The sequence below is a fragment of the Macadamia integrifolia genome, chromosome 3 (assembly GCF_013358625.1).
Source record: "Macadamia integrifolia cultivar HAES 741 chromosome 3, SCU_Mint_v3, whole genome shotgun sequence".
Lineage (NCBI taxonomy): Eukaryota > Viridiplantae > Streptophyta > Magnoliopsida > Proteales > Proteaceae > Macadamia > Macadamia integrifolia.
Window position 1 is genome coordinate 7,219,809 of NC_056559.1, and position 16,437 is coordinate 7,236,245.

Genomic DNA, 16,437 nt, shown 5'->3' on the forward strand with positions numbered 1-16,437 from the left:
CTCTCTCTCTTTCTCTCTCTCTCTCTCCTCCTCAGATGCTGGGCTGGGGATGGTTTGCTCATGCGGGGAAATTGTTTGTGTTATACTTTTGGTTATTGATAATTGGACCTTTCATATAATGGTTTGGAAGAAAATGGGCTCTTTTTAATAGTTTAAGTATGAGGGTAAAAGGGACATTTCTCACTTTCAATTAACGGTGTTACAAATTAGGGGTGTGGTAGACATTATTTCATTTTGGGGGTTAATCCAAGTTATTTTCAATTTGAGGGGTGGTACAAGATAATTTCCCTAAATATAAAACAAGTGGTATATGGTAATTTGGACATTTTTTGTGATTTGAGGAGAAAAATGACGGTGGATTGCATATCTTATATGATTTAAATTAGTGTCTTACTATTTCACCAAAAAAAATAAATTAGTGTATTCTATTATATTATTGAGTAAATGTATCTTGGGCACTCACATAGGGGGTGTTTAGTGTCTTCAATGCTTTCAATGAAAGTTGAATAGTTCTCATTCAACCTTGGTATGACTCGGTTCATACGATTGTGGGGACAATATGAACCTACGGGACTAGTCAGGCCGAAGGCTTGGATACCCAACATTAGAAAAAAAAAAAAAAAGTATATGTAACTTGTGTTAGAGATTTTTTTTTTCCTGATTGGAGCCGGTGAGGAACCAGAATTGATCTACCCAATAGTCAATGGTCATGGATCTTAATTAAATTTAAAACCGATAAGATTATTGATCCGGTTTTGATCCTAACCCCTTTGGATCAGAACCGATAAAGAACCTGACCAATAGCCTAGAACCGGCCGGAACAATTGAGACCCTTAATTTAGGCCAAGCCAACCATGGCACGAGGCGTAGAAATGACATCTCCAGCTATCCAAAGTACCAGTCCTTCATTCTAATCCTACGTTGCAAATTTTCCTAAGAAAAAAAAAAAATCTTGCAAATTTCAAATACGAAGCACTGTAATTTTTTGGACCGTTAGCCTGACCCAGGTCATGTCTGCTCTGGTAATTGTGTCAGCCAATTCGAATTACTAAAATAGGACCGTTGGTCCCTGGCCAATCTTTTTTTTTTCTGTTTGGTAGGTCCCTGGCCAATCTCAACCCGTTTAAAAACTTACATTTATGGGCACAAGAAATTTCATATAATAGGAAAAAAAAAGAGGGAAAGAAATTACATATTCACTAGATTTTCTTCACCCACATTTCATATTGGCTATAATCTCTTAATCCATAGATTATGATGGTTGGATGAGACTCATGGAATGATTTTAAAGGTATTTTGGGACTTCATGCAATAGGGCAGGCATCGCAATGGTTAGATTTTCTTCATCCACTGTCAAAAATATTTTTTTCTCATGATGTCCAATAAATGTGTTTGGAATTACATATGAACATGTTAATATTTGATTGATCGATTAATAATCTATAATTAGACACCGATAAGAAACCGAATATTAATAGGTCTAGGCTTCACATTGGTCAAATTGTACTTGTTTTATCAACTCGATTCCATTAAAGCCTACTAGTTTGGGTCAGCTTTTGACACCCTTAATTTATCGTATCTTACTATCAACATGGATATTCTTTTCCATTTTTACGTAGTGGGAAACTACTTGCACCACAATATCACGTTTCCAAAATTTATGCTAATCACCAACTTACCTCAACTAAATGCTCAATGGGTTACAGATACGGTAAGCTTACCCCTCACACACACACTCGTACTAGGATATAGAAATTCTAATCTAACAGTCACAAGAGAAACCCTTGTGAAGATCGACCTCAGAATGGGAATCCACTCCAAATCGGCTAATCCGAATCGACTAAGCCGCTATTCACGTCTTAATTAAAGCCACGTACGGACCGGACTTCGGAGCGTATTCCAATCCGGTTCATGAATTCCTAAAATTCCGGTTTCCCGCTCACCACTCTCTCGCTCCATCCTTCACAAGTTTTAAATCCGTTACTGTTTATAGAGCTCTCTCTCACTCTCATAAAACGTGTTTTCCCCCCTCGCTTCAGTCACTATCTCACGAGTGTAACGACTCTTTCGCTTCTCCTGCTCGCTTCTCTCTTCTGCAAATCTCTAAATCGCCGTTGCCGGTAAAAATGCCGTCCACAGGAAAGAAACGTACTAGATCGAAGGGTAAGATAGCTCCGGCGGCAACGCCAATAGTTGATGAAACTGACGACGGTTCGTTGAATAGCCCGATCGATTTGGGGTTGTCGGAAGACGAGAAGTCTGTAGAGAAGCAGAAGGCGGAGGAAGAAGTGAGGTCTACAAAAGCTTCTCGTTCTGCAAAGAAAGCAAGGAAAAAAAGGCTGTCCACCGGAAAGAAACGTGCTAGGTCGAAGGGTAGGACAGCTCCGGTGGCGACGCCCACGGTTGATGAAACTGACGAAACTTCATTGAACAATCTAATCGATCTGGAGGTGTCGGAAAACGAGAATTCTGTTGAGAAGCAGAAGGCGAAGGAAGAAACGAGCTCTTCAAGAGGTTCTCATTCTGCAAAGAGAGCAAAGAAAGCTGCGTCGAAGGGTGAGAGCCGCTTGTATGGAAAACCAGTTCCAGTGGGGGAAGCCCACGAACGTTGGCCTCACAGATACAAAGATTTGGTTAGGGGAAAAAAAAAGAAAATCTGATCTTCATCTTATTCTGCATTTTTCTTTATTGGTTCTAGTTCAAGTTGTTCTTTTCCATTTCACAACCTCTTATGCTTGTTGGACGCTTGTCAGCTCTCTTTCTTCTTATTTTTCTGACCTTTGCTTTTCCCCAGAATAATAAAAAAGTGAAGAAGACCGGTCAATTAGATGGCTCTAAAGGGTAAACTCATGTTTACCATTAATTAAAGCGCTATTGTTTTTCCCCCCTTTCCGTCTTATCTCTGCTGCTAGCTTAGATGTCTGTATTAAATGTTTTCAAACATATATGGTTACTTAATCCTTCTTTGCTTATTTCATTACATTATTTGCTTGTTGCAGTGACGATCAACAGGAAGTTCTGCGGGCTCGGTGCCATTACGAGCAAGCCGAAGTTGATGGATGCATTTACAATCTTAACGACGACGCTTATGTGAAAGTGAGTTCTGTCACACTCCTCCCACACGCACACTCGCGCGCGCGCACACACACACACACAAAATCTGAAGTGAGGCTTTTGAATCATGACACGTTACCACCGGATTCTACATTAACTTTTAACTTGTCCGAAAAAAGTCTTGTGCAAGGAGCTCTGTTGCTAGATTCCACAAAAATTAAACGATCAAAGTGAACCAGTGCCCATATGATTCACAGAGACCACTTTTGATTTTTTTTATTTTTTTTGAAGGATCCTATGAATATGAATTGATTATGTGTCTCAGACACTGAATTGGTTACATTACAATTCTAACGATTCATCCGGATCTAAAGCAGTTGATTCGGTTTCAAAATATCAAAACTTGTCAATGCCACAGTACTCTTCTTTCTCTTTGGGGCTTTTAAATTTTTTATTCCGGGGTCCTCTTTCTTTCACTCTTCAAACATGGTTTTAGAAACCCTCTTTTGGGAAGTTATTTTCTTCACAACCCAATGAGAATGTTGTAATATATGTGCACGTTCTTAGATCATCATTACATGATTTGACTTGATTGTGATTATATTATATTAGATGGCTGATTGGTTCTTTCTTTATTTCTGATTTTTCTATATATATTTTTAAAAATTTTCCTACTTTTTTGGGAAATTTTTATGAATCCTATGCTTCATGATTCAAATCCCGATTCAATTGAACAAGACCTAATTGGGATTATAGGATTCAATTTAGCAATAGCTATGCCTAGGAGAGGACAGAAATATGTGAAGACTTGTTTTATTGTTATAAGTGGAACTTCTGAACTAATATACATTGTCCATTTATTTCCCTTCGGTCCTCCATTGTTATTGAACTTGCATTAACAAATACCATTAGTTGGTTTCCATAGTAGCATGTTTCTCTGATTTAGCACTTCGTTACCGTCTGTTTTTTACTTCTCATTATTTTTTTTCTTCTTTGTTATCCCAAGCTTAGGGTGAAGAAGGAGCTCCGGATTACATTGGTAGAATTATTGAATTGTTTGAAACTGAAGATAGGCAGCCTTATTTTACTGCACAGTGGTTTTTCAAAGCTGAAGATACTGTAAGATAAATTTTAATTTGGAATCTTTTTCTGCTCCACATGGATTTTTGGCTTAACATATTTGAGACCTTTTGATGGTTTTAGGTCATCAATGATCATGCCGGCCTAATTGACTGCAAGCGGGTATTCCATTCTGCATTGAGTGATGACAACCCATTGGACTGCATTGTTTCTAAAATAAGAATTGTACAAGTTGCCCCAGATGTATGGCTGCCTGCTGTTCTGATTCGTTACTTTCCTATTTTGAGTCATTCAATGCATATTTAATTGTGTAATATGCTAATTTTGCGTTGGTTGATAGGTAACTCTCGGAGAAACGAAGAGAACTATTCCACCTTGTGACTTTTATTTTGATATGTCTTACTCATTGCCTTACTCAACAATTGCAAACATATCCCCAGGTACACTCTCTTCCCTGCAACCTAGTATATTCTTTGCGGCCTATATTTTAATTTTCTGTTTGTTCCACTCACAAGTGATACACATGCGGTGCACTGGTTCTTATTAATGACATGTTTGATATCTTTCAGAAAATTCAAGAGCTAGTACTGAATCGACAATATCTAGTGAGACTAGTTTAGAAGGTACGACAGATGAAAGCAAGTCCAATGCTGATTTCACCTTACTAGATTTATATTCTGGTTGTGGAGCTATGTCGACTGGTTTATGCCTTGGTGCTAACTTATCAGGCATAAACCTTGTTACCGTAAGTTATTTGTACTTACTTGGGCTTGATATATTTATATGCTTTTATCTACCTTTATGTATTTATTTTTTCACTTGGGCTTGACATAACATGAATCTTACCTTTGTCTAACAAATATTTGTTTTTGTTTGCACTGGAAAATGCATTCGATCTTCAATTTACAGAAGTGGGCTGTTGATATCAACAAATATGCTTGCGAAAGCTTGAAGTTGAACCACCCTGAAACTGAGGTATAGATCTTGGTTCTATGCTGTTCATTTATTTTTGCTTTTGTGTCATTGTGCATACAGATAATGCAGCCTGCAGTATATCTAAAGTGTTTGGCTTTTAGGTGAGGAATGAATCTGCTGAAGATTTTCTGCAATTGCTTAAGGAATGGGAGAAGTTGTGTAAGGAATTCGACTTGTTCAAAAAAGAAAAAACACCAATAATTAGGGAAGAAGATGAAGAAGAAGAGGAAGAAGATGGATCAACAGTTCCCAAAGGGGAGTTTGAAGTTGGAAAGTTGCTTGCCATTTGTTATGGCGATCCAAATGAATGCAAAAAGCGTGGAATTTATTTCAAAGTATCTTCCTTATACCAACAAAGTTATATTAGTTCTTGTGCATCGATCTACCTTTTGTTTTTGGCTATATTTGGAGCTCTTATGTTTCTTCTTTTCCCTCCGAATATGATAAAATTTGGGACACTAATCTTTGCATCTAAGTTAATAAACACATAATTATGTTATTCATCAATATGTTTTGCATGAGGTGGATTAGGACTTTGGACCCCACATTATGAGTCCACTAAAGTGACATATGGGCTCTCAAATGATACAAAGTTATGATTATCTTCTTGATTTTACTAAAGTGACATATGGGCTCTCAAGTGATACAAAGTTATGATTATCTTCTTGATTTTACTGGCATAACATTACTTGATTTGAATGCCCCTTCGTTTTTGGTGACAATTGTTTTATTATCAAGAAACTTCTTTTTTATAATGTTGATTTTTGTTTTTTGGTAAAGAATACATACAAATGCAAATTAGTAACAAATAAAGGGGCTATGGTTTGGTTCCCTTTGTATGGGGATTTGGTAACACATCCATGAATGTCATCAAATCCAAGTATATTTGGTAATAATTCATAATTGCTTGGGAATAGGGTAAGAACAATGAAGGTTTGCTGCCTTAGGTATATTGATTTTGGTTTTATTGTAGTTAAATATATGTCCATGAATTTTGCATGATTGTATAATTGTTGCTTTAAAGACCCCTTTTTTTGGGGATGGGGAGGGGGGGGGGAGGGGGAGGGTTACATAAGCCAGTTTTTTCATAAGCCTAATGCATCACTTGTATAATCCACCAAAATGTGCTTGTTTGTTTAGGGAAAAGTCTAGGGTTGGGTAGTATATATGTTGGACCTTGGCCCTTGGGTTTTTACTGTAATAGGCACTATGACCTTAAGGTTGGATACAAGATTAGCTAGTTTGATCTTACTTAGTTTATTTTCCAATTTAATTGTGGGTGTGTAGGTCTAATATCTGTTGGATTTAAGTGAATCTTTCTTTTTTTTATTTATTTGCTTTATTAGATAATTCATAGGCTGGATAAGGAATCAGTTATGGCTTTCCATTCCAAGTTTACTTTGTATTTAGGATTTGTCCAAGATAGACTCGATTGTGGATTTCCTTAGCAGAATTGAACTCCATAATTTATCTTGAGCCTTATCATAAGATTTTGAAAATTCAAGTTTTTTGTTGCAACTCTTCTTTTGCTCCAAGAAGCACTTTGTGTTTGATCACGGGAAAATGGATTTGTATTTTTTTCCTGTTGACAACTTGTGGTGAGAAACCTAAGTGGTTCAAAATGCAAAAGCTACGCTTCTTTTTTGCTGCTATTATGTTACTAAGTTGCTGTTTTTCTCATTCATAGCCATTAAGATGTAAGTTAAACCTAGGATTTCTGCAGCTAGAACCCCCATTTCTAGAAGTTCATGTTCTACACTTTTTTTTTTCATGCTGGTTTATTCTGAATATTTGGGATTATTACAAATTTGATTATTTGGTGTTGACCTATTTTCTGACACAGTTTTTACCAGAGGAAATTATCATATTACCACCGTTGGCTACTGTGGTTTTATGTTGAAGTATTGATTTCTGAGATAGGTTTATGTTCTGTTTTGACATATGATTGCAATACATATTGAGGAATCTTCAAATCTCTTTACTGCCACTTTTTTGGTATAAGAAACCCTCAAATATATTTAGGCTGCCTTTAATTTTTCAAAGACTCGGAAGATCTTGTTTTTATTTAAGTTGAGGGCACAAATGTTGTGTTGGTTTGATTTCTTTTTTCCAAGGCTTTTGTGTAGTGCCCTTAGATTTGGAGTTTATTAGTTTAAATATAACTTCCTTCAAATTTATAGTATAGTTGATTTAGATAGAGATTGAAATCTAATAATTTTTGCTTAAGCAGTGTAAATTTGTTTTTGTTGTTTTGGCTGATTTCGTCTAGAACTTAAAAAGTTTGTGCTAAGTTTTCCTCCTTTTGTGTTACGAGATACCAACACCCGAAAGTAAGGCTTGATTGCATGGCTTTGATTGTGGGTTAATAGATTTCTATTGATTACCCATATCGATGTTGGTAGGGTGTTGCTAATTATTACTATTGCAGTTGTGCCGATGGTTTAATATCTTGGAGATTTTGCCATATCTCTCTTTTTCAAAAAGTCGAGACGAGATGTATGGCAAGTTACAATTGTACAAAGACTTGACCAAGATCTCGAGATCTTTCCTCTATTTCGCCTCTCTCTCTAGTTTTTTGAAGAAAAGACACTAAGGAGCAAGGATTTTGGTGCTTTTACTTAAGGATCTCCATTCCTACACTCGTTGAAGCTTAAAGATAGAGAATATTACCTCATGATCCACATTGGAGTTACTTTAATTTTCACTGTATGTGAATGTGACTCATCACTCATCAGTGTTAATTGTTAAACAATTAAGTAATTATCTATGTTGTCTTTTAAATTCTTATAATTATGTTATGTCATGTGTTGATTGTGGAATGTTGATTGTGGAATAGAGAATATTGGCCTAGGGTCTGAAGAGTTGGAGACTACATACATAGGGTACGAAGTGAAAGTACCATTTTAGATTTGATTTAAAGAAAAGAAAAGAAAAAAAAAAAAAAAACTACTGATGTTTCCATTGTGTTTAGAAGGCCTAATAATTGTTAAATATCAAGTTTCAGGGGCTACAAAGACCATATGGCCACCGAGACCAACCATCAAGTCAATTGGGAAAAAATACATGATCTCCGCGAGATCTCCTTATTTTTTTGGATCAGCAAGATGGGGACAAGCGAGAGATCTTAAACCTTGGACTTGTGCCTCCGAATTACAATATCTAGTTGCTAGTTGATATACCATTCTATTTTTACATACATGTGCCAATTATGTTGATATAGTTCTGAAGAACTAGAATGCCAGAAGCATACCGGCCATCAAACTGGACCAAGAATGGATTAGTAGACCTAATTTGAGTGCCCAATGTCTTGTATGGGCCACAGGCTTTGTAATTAATGGATTACTTTTGTAATGAGATCATCTTATATAAGCCTAAATATTGGACATAAGTCCAATACGAGATTAAATAGCGAGTTTCTGTTTTGTAATGTTCTGGAATAGCTTCTATTTTGTAAGTGATTCTCCCTAACATGCACAGGGTTTCCTGTTTTGCCTGTTTCCATAAGTGGGATCATGCCATTGATTTGAGAAATAATTTTGCCTTGAAGTTATGTGTCCTATGAGTGATGGAGCATGGTTTTGTGGAATTTGAAACTTCTCTATTAAATTATGTAGTACGAAAACCTTGGTGGGATGCCGACTATGGTTGGAGTTTGTGTGATGCCTTCTCTGCTGTAGGTGAGATACCTTTGTATCTTTCTTCCTTTTTTAAGATCTGTAATTAACTTCTCCCTTGTTTCAGTTTCCTCTTTACTATCATGCTCTGTTTTGGGTTCATCTCTCATATACTCCATTCCTTTGTCAACGAGTTGCATTCCTTATCCTATATTGCTGGACAGCTTTCAAGCTTTCGCCAGTTCCCATTTGGAGCAGAATAGTGTCTTCTAGTGTATCCTGCAGCAGAATCCCCTTTCGTGCTTTACTTCTGACCACCCCTTTTCTGTTGCAGTATATTGTTCTGTAAGCTGGATGAATGTCTCAATCAATCTGTCTTATTTGCCACTAATTCTGGTTTTGTTTTGGAAACTTTTTCTTATGGTTCTTTATCCTTATTTAACTACTAATCTCTCTGTTTCTTAACCTGATAATAGCTTCTGTACCTAACAATCTGATTCTGGTGTAGTATAGTAGTAATTAATTTCATTCCATCCACGTTCTATTTTTTTTCAGTTACTAATTTTTTTGTGTTGATATTCCCAAATAGGATTTGTTGGCCTTCTATTTCTTTTCAGTTTCTCAAACTGATTTGACAAGTTTCTAGTTTCTGTTTATGGTCAGATCTCCTGATCCAGCCATTGGATTTTGTTCCCTCTTTGAGGGACTGTTCCTTGCACCAAAGTACTCTGTTAGAGTACTCTACTCAGTTAGTATTGAGAGAAATTATAATTTTCCAATTCTACTCAATAACTATTGAGAGATATTAGAATTTTTCGGTTTTGGTTTCTTAAGCCCTACGATTCTGTTCATTGCTGGCATCTCTATTTAACCCTTATGTGGCCTATAGGATTCCAGTCTATATGTAATGCCTTTTATTTGTAATCAGAGCATTATGTATCAAAATTTTAATGATCGTGATTTGATCATTTATATGGGCTTATTATCATTTGCTGTCGTCATATTTAATGGGATCGGGGTGGTGTAGGTAAGTGAGCCTTACGAATTAGCCTGGCTGGGTCAGTAGATATTCCTTCCATTGAACCAGCCCAGATTTGGTTCATATTTGCCACTTCTTGTTCTTCTATCCAGCTCAACAGAGGGTTTTTTCTTTTCTCCGCATCAAAAAACATATTTCTCCTCCAGATTTTGTCTTGAGAAGATCCTCTAGAAGGCATGCCAGCTGTCCTATCAAACTGGAAAGAAGAAGGCTCTATAAGAAACCTGCCAGCCGTCCGTTGATTTATTCCAGCAAAGGAAAAGATTTGTTTCCAAATTTGTTTCTTTTTTAGATAGCAAGAACATCAGAATAGGAAGTATTAGTTATTGAGTTAGAGTTTATTTGTTTCTTGGTCTCTAAGTTTTAGGTGTTCAGTTTCTATTTTCATTATTTCCTAATTTGTAATGAGTTTTGTATTGGCGTGTATAAGAGGCCCCCATCAATTGTAACGGGTGACACATTAATAAACAAAGTTGCTTGCTTGCAATTTGTCAGCTTAAGATAGGTGTAGTACATCAACTGAGAGAGTTAAGGATGAGAGACCTAGGCTGAGATAGACATTCCCCTACCCCCTTGTTCTACAATCACTTGCCACCTTCTTTCCTTTCTTATCTTCTGTTTATCATTAATCCTTCAGTGCTAAGTTGAAGCTAAAATCCAGACTTGAAGACCAGCTTTGTTGAAGACCAAGAACAGACCAGAATGAAAGAATGGTCCAAGCTATCATAAGGTCTTTCTTCACTTAGCATCGAACATCAAATCTCTCAGATTTGTTGGCCATTCTCCCAACCTTTTTGAGGTTTCGTTCCATCCTCCAAAGGTGGACTTGACCTGCTTCTTAGAGCTGTTGGAGGCCTGCTCAAGCTACAACAAGAAATCTCTCAATTGAGCCCTCTAAAACCCTCTTCTATTTGTGGTGTGTCATCATGATTGGTTTCGTACCTTCTTGGTGGATTGAAACCAAATTTGGAGGATAGTTTTGGGGATATTGTTGGCCTGCATCTGAGTTTTTAATTTGAGTTCGGGATGGAGCTTGTGGAATTATTGGGGTTGTTTGCTTAGATAAATTTCCTTAAATTAGAGTGAGTTTGTCTACATTTGGAAATTGTAACTTAAACTGTTTGTTGGTACACACTAATTGTTAAAATCATTCTCAACGCATCTACACCTAATCGAAAGTGGTTCAGAAAAAGAAGATTTTGTGTCACTCAAGATTTTTACAGCTATGAACTTCAGAGAAGTCTATTCAAGATATTTAGTTTAAACTCATTTAATATTAGTGCATATGAAGCTCTATTATTTGAAAGCTTATAGATTGATAAGCTTCTTTGAGCGATCTCTAATGGATGATTTTGAGTCTCTCCATGTTTATCTTAGCTTTTATGTTAAGCTCTATAATTATAGTCTTCAATTGAATTTTTAATTTTAGGTACGTTGGAAGGGCTATGGGCCAAGTGAGGACACATGGGAGGGTATTGAAGGTCTTAGGTAAGCTATTTGTTTTATATTGATTTGATTTCTATTTGTTTTGATCTTTTTGAACTTAAGATTTACTAACATGCCATTGGTATATTATTTGCAGCAAATGCCAAGAAAGTATAAAGAACTTTGTAACTAAAGGTTTCAACTCAAATATCTTACCGCTTTCTGTGAGTTCCTTTTTTCTGTATTTAATTTATTAATTGAGCTTAATTTTGGCTAGTATTTTGTTCTTATTTACCTTTTTTTTTTTAGGGTGACGTCGATGTGATATGTGGTGGACCTCCTTGTCAAGGCATTAGTGGATTTAATCGCTTTAGAAACAAGGAGGCACCTTTCAAGGACCTTAAAAACCATCAATTGGTGGTTTTTATGGACATTGTTAATTTCTTAAAACCCAAGTTCGTTTTAATGGAAAATGTGGTTGATATTTTGAAGTTTGCTGGTGGGTTTCTTGGGAAGTATGCTGTGGGCCGGCTTGTTTCTATGAATTATCAAACAAGGCTTGGAATGATGGCAGCTGGCTGCTACGGCCTTCCGCAGTTCCGCATGCGCGTATTCCTATGGGGCGCTCAACCTTCTGAGGCAAGTTATATTACTAGTAAGAATGAATAATGTGAAGAGAGCTTTTATTCATTTGTTGTTTTCATTCTTGTAGAAGTTGCCTCAATATCCATTGCCTACTCATGAAGTTGTTGTCAGGGGAGGTGTCCCAGTCAATTTTGAGGTGCGAAAGTTTTAATATTTTGTGCTTATTTTTTCATGATTGTTATTATGCTTGACATATTCTCCTTAATACAGAAAAATATGGTAGCATATGATGAGAAAAACCGAATCATATTGGAAAATGCACTACTTTTAGAGGATGCTATTTCTGATCTTCCCCCAGTGAGTATAACACTTGAATGATTGTGCTTAAAGTTTCAATTGATTAGTACAACATTGTTTTGAAAATCTTCACTGATGTTGTCAGGTTACTAATGATGAAAGTCAGGATGAGATGCCATATGGGAACGCACCTAAAACTGATTTCCAGCGCTATATAAGATTGAGTCGGACTGGTATTGTTCATCTCCTCTAATTGAATTTGTTATTTTTTTATTCCATAAATTATTTTGTAAGACAAAAGTTGGACATTAATCCTATTACAGGATTATTCTTCTTTAAAATTTTTTGATGAGTTTGTTGGAATTGATGACTTAAGATTAGAAAGATTAGATTTGGCTGCTTTGATAAATCCTCACAGGAGTGTTTTTGCTATAGAGGATGCTCCTCATTGTTGTAGTAGGAATAATAGTTTGTCCAATAGGTGTAAAAAATTCAAGTCCCCCCACTAATATAAGAAGAGTTGATTCCCAAATTTGTTAGAAGAAATAATTAGAATCCCAATTCAACCAAGAAAAGTGATCATAATTTTGTTGAAAAATTAGAAGAATACAAGCCTCATAAGTTTTAAATTTAAAATTACTGAGTGACTGGGTTCCCTTGCATTCTAAGTGGTGGGTGGATCTGCTGATTGCCAATCTTGCTAACCAGTTTGGATTGCTCACATTTACTAATATGCATACTAATCTTTATAATACATAAAGTAATAGTGACTCTGAATTGGCAGTCAATTGTAACCATTCAATTAATTAATTACTTGGCAAACAGAAGTGGAACTGGATAAAAAACCAGGACCTGTACATCTGTGGTTGGTGCTTGATGCAGCCATGCGTTTTGGCTATCTTTCTAAATTGAATGTTTGGCTATGTAGTTAAGTTTCCTTTAAGCCATAACTACTAGACAAACAATAACTTTTTTCACATGCATATTTTTATGAGTGGTTTAAGTAATTTTATATAGCTATAAACTATAATTTTGCCTCTAACTAATGGTTTGCTTCAATAACAGAGTTGATGTCTGTTGCTAGTATTGAGAAAAAGGAATTAAGCAAGTCATTACAAAAGGCGCTATTTGATCATCGCCCTTTGAAATTGAATGAGGATGATTATCAAAGGGTTTGTCGTATCCCGAAGAAAAAGGTTTCAGTGCTGCTAAGACATTCATGAAAACATTTTTTCCTATATTTCATTGTAATTTAGTTGTTGGGGCTTACTTTATTCTGTTGTTCTCAGGGTGCAAACTTCAGGGATCTTCCTGGCGTGTTGGTTCGTCCAGATAAGAAAGTTGAGTGGGACACATCTGTTGAAAGGGTGTACCTACCTTCAGGGAAGCCTTTGGTAATAGTTACTTTTTGTTGTACTGTCAGTTGTTTGGTCCTCTTTCTTCATTTGTTACCTTAACAATAAATATATTGTAGGTACCTGATTATGCTATGACTTTTGTCCGTGGCTCGTCATCTAAGTAAGTGATTGGTTATCTCTTTTTATATTTGTATTTCTCACGTTTTAAAGTTTCTTTTAGCCTTCTTATATTGGCTAAAATAATGCAGGCCATTTGGTCGATTGTGGTGGGATGAAATGTATTAGCTTGATATTAATTACTTTGGATTTGTAAACAGGTTCTGTTGCACCCGGAGCAGGACAGAGTGTTAACCATCCGTGAAAATGCGCGACTGCAAGGGTTCCCAGATTTCTATCAGCTTTGTGGACCTATAAAAGAAAGGTAACAATTTCATAGATTTATGCGACCTTCAGTTCTATTGTTCATTTTTGTCTTCCCCTTATACATCCTAGAGAAGATAATGTCTTGTTTTCTTTTGGTCTTGAATTGGAATTCTTACAAGTTCTTCATTCAAATTTATTTCAGATATATACAGGTAGGCAATGCTGTTGCTGTGCCAGTCTCTAGGGCACTTGGGTATGCATTGGGTTTGGCATGTCAAGGGAACACTGATGAGCAGCCTTTGCTAGTTCTACCTCCTAAATTTCCTAGTCATATTGAGCGGGTATCATGTTCAATTGAAAGTGATGATGCTAATTGTTCCAGTAAGGATGAGTAATTTTAGTATCTCGTAATGAGAAACTTTATTGTTTGAAACGATTCTCTATCAAATGTTGTAGTTTTTCTTGGAGAACAGAGACTACATGTTGTACTCGAGAGAAGTTGAAGTGCAGAGCCCATGTTCTAAAAGGTTATTTGAATATGTGGATATGCCAATACGGATAAATGATGGGCAAGGAGAAGGTGATAAGAATGGAAATTTACACTGTGGAGCAAGCTATTCCAACCCGTATTAGTGTTCTATCTTCTCTGTTATCATGATGTCTTTTCTCTCAGTGAACAGAAACACTATGTTGTATTCCAAAGAAGCAGTTATAGTCAATGTTCTAAAAGATTTTTGAATGTATTCTCATGCAGAGCGAATGGAAATTCCATGAGCTAGTTGACATATTAAGAAATGGATGGCTGTCTAGTTTGTGGAAAAGAATCTGCTGTATTTCATTTTGTAAACCGCTTCACACATTTCATATTGCTGTGTCCATGGTTCTAGAAATGGAAGTTGAGAGAACGAGCATTCGGTGAAATGCATAAACAGAAGTACAAAACTATTAGAATTGAGAAATTGATCTGTAAGAAAAGATTTATTTACATGCACGTTGGCATATAGTTGCCTGTGTAGTTTATGGAAAGAATTTATGAAATGAAAGGTTAGATAGGAGGACTTACGGGAAATGTAAAAGTGGAAATGGAATCCAGTACCCACCTTGGCAAGTCACAGGAAGTTGGTTTCTGTGTATTTTGAGACAGTTTATCTGGGCATCCATTCTTCTGGCAATCGAAATCTTTGATAATGAAGGGGCATCTTGAAGTGTCGTAGAAAGGTGATGACGAAGCTTTAGTCACCCAACTCCCTTGGTATATGTTGCAGTTGCTTGATTCTAATGCTGCGTTTATGTTTCTAAAATCCTCATCTGATTCTGGTTTCGCAGTGGAAAGGTGAAGTGATGGCGATATACAAAATAGAAAAGCCAAATAAGAGAAATAGTTCTGAAACCCAATTCTCATCTCCCTCAGTTGTGCACTAGAAGAGTTTTGATTTATTTCTCAATGTCTTTGGTGTATACAATCTTTGTATTGATACCTCTAAACTAACTACTCTGTTATAGATTAGCTAACCAAGTGAGATAACCAGTGATATTAGCACTTGTAATGAAATGATCAATGCGTATAACTCAAATTGCCGTACACAAGAAGCACTAAAATATTGTTGACCCATTTGTGACATTGACCATGGAACAATAGCCCAAACATCTCCTCCTTTGACACACTAGTGCTGTGTAATGCCCTTGCCATTTCTCCCCTATGTTTGGTTATGAAGGCTATTTTTTGCAAAAGAACCATGCATTACCAACAGAGATTATTATGAATGATCATGTGCCATTAGTTTGAGTATTTGACGAATTCGATTCTAGGTCCATGTAACTAACTGCTGCTAGCTTTAAGGCCATAAATCACTCAAGACTGCTATATGTGTAAATGGCAAGTCTAGGATATGGTCAGATGAACCACAACAGATAAAATTGTTCTCCACCAACACCAAGGATCTGTATATTAAGCCCCTATCTCTTGTCATTGGTGTAGGAGGTCCTATGTTGCATGTTGTTTGTTGACAATTAAGCATTGATTGAAGATTTGAGGGGATGAATGCCAAACTACAACTGCAGAGTGTTGCTGTAAAAAAAAAAAAAAGAGTTGATGGCTTGAGAGATCCAAAAAATGACATTTTTGTTTTCTTGTTCAAGATTTTTAAATGGGGGAAGAGAGAATAACATGTTGCTCATTGAACAAGAGGAATGAATGAAGTGAGAGATGCTTTGGGAATCGGGCTACCGTCGGGTTGACATAGTCCAATGAAATTGACAGTAAAATTTAACAAGGAAAAGTTATTCATTCTTTTTATACACCTAATTCAGCAACTCTGTTTTTTCCCTCATTGTTTACTTTTAATGGTCCTCTCTCCCCCCTTGTTTTTTTCTTTTCTCTTCCTTTTAACATGACTTCACAGAAGTTGTCATCTAATCAATCTGGCATAAGATTCCTTCACATTTGCCCAAGTAGTATTGATCCAATCACCAAAGCCATAATGCACAAACTTCTATATCTTAGGAGAGCATTGAGAGTTGGGACTTGAGATGCATTGTTCTAGTCAAGATGAACACAGAGCAACCCAACTATAGTGTCATTATATATCTGTTCTTTGGTCTGGAGACTCAGCAGGTATGCCCACTACTTGGTTGTCTTCGAACTATC

General features: G+C 36.4%; 1 protein-coding gene and 1 long non-coding RNA gene across 2 annotated transcripts; both read left to right on the forward strand.

Annotated features, from left to right (window-relative positions):
• Positions 1 to 1,996: 1,996 nt before the first annotated feature.
• On the forward strand, positions 1,997 to 13,177 carry LOC122073819 (DNA (cytosine-5)-methyltransferase 1-like; the record flags this gene model as incomplete). The annotated part of the gene is given in 16 exon segments (XM_042638465.1): positions 1,997 to 2,633; positions 2,795 to 2,841; positions 3,000 to 3,096; positions 4,066 to 4,173; positions 4,258 to 4,377; positions 4,475 to 4,574; positions 4,704 to 4,879; positions 5,044 to 5,109; positions 5,211 to 5,444; positions 11,192 to 11,250; positions 11,345 to 11,411; positions 11,497 to 11,826; positions 11,900 to 11,968; positions 12,043 to 12,129; positions 12,215 to 12,302; positions 13,135 to 13,177. Coding segments are annotated over 16 exon segments (2,198 nt in total), but the record flags the coding sequence as incomplete, so codon positions are not given.
• A 543-nt stretch (positions 13,178 to 13,720) lies between these two features.
• On the forward strand, positions 13,721 to 14,611 carry LOC122073820. The gene is made up of 2 exons (XR_006138878.1): positions 13,721 to 13,848; positions 13,993 to 14,611. It is a non-coding gene; the product is annotated as an uncharacterized LOC122073820 (long non-coding RNA).
• The last annotated feature ends 1,826 nt before the right edge of the window (positions 14,612 to 16,437 follow it).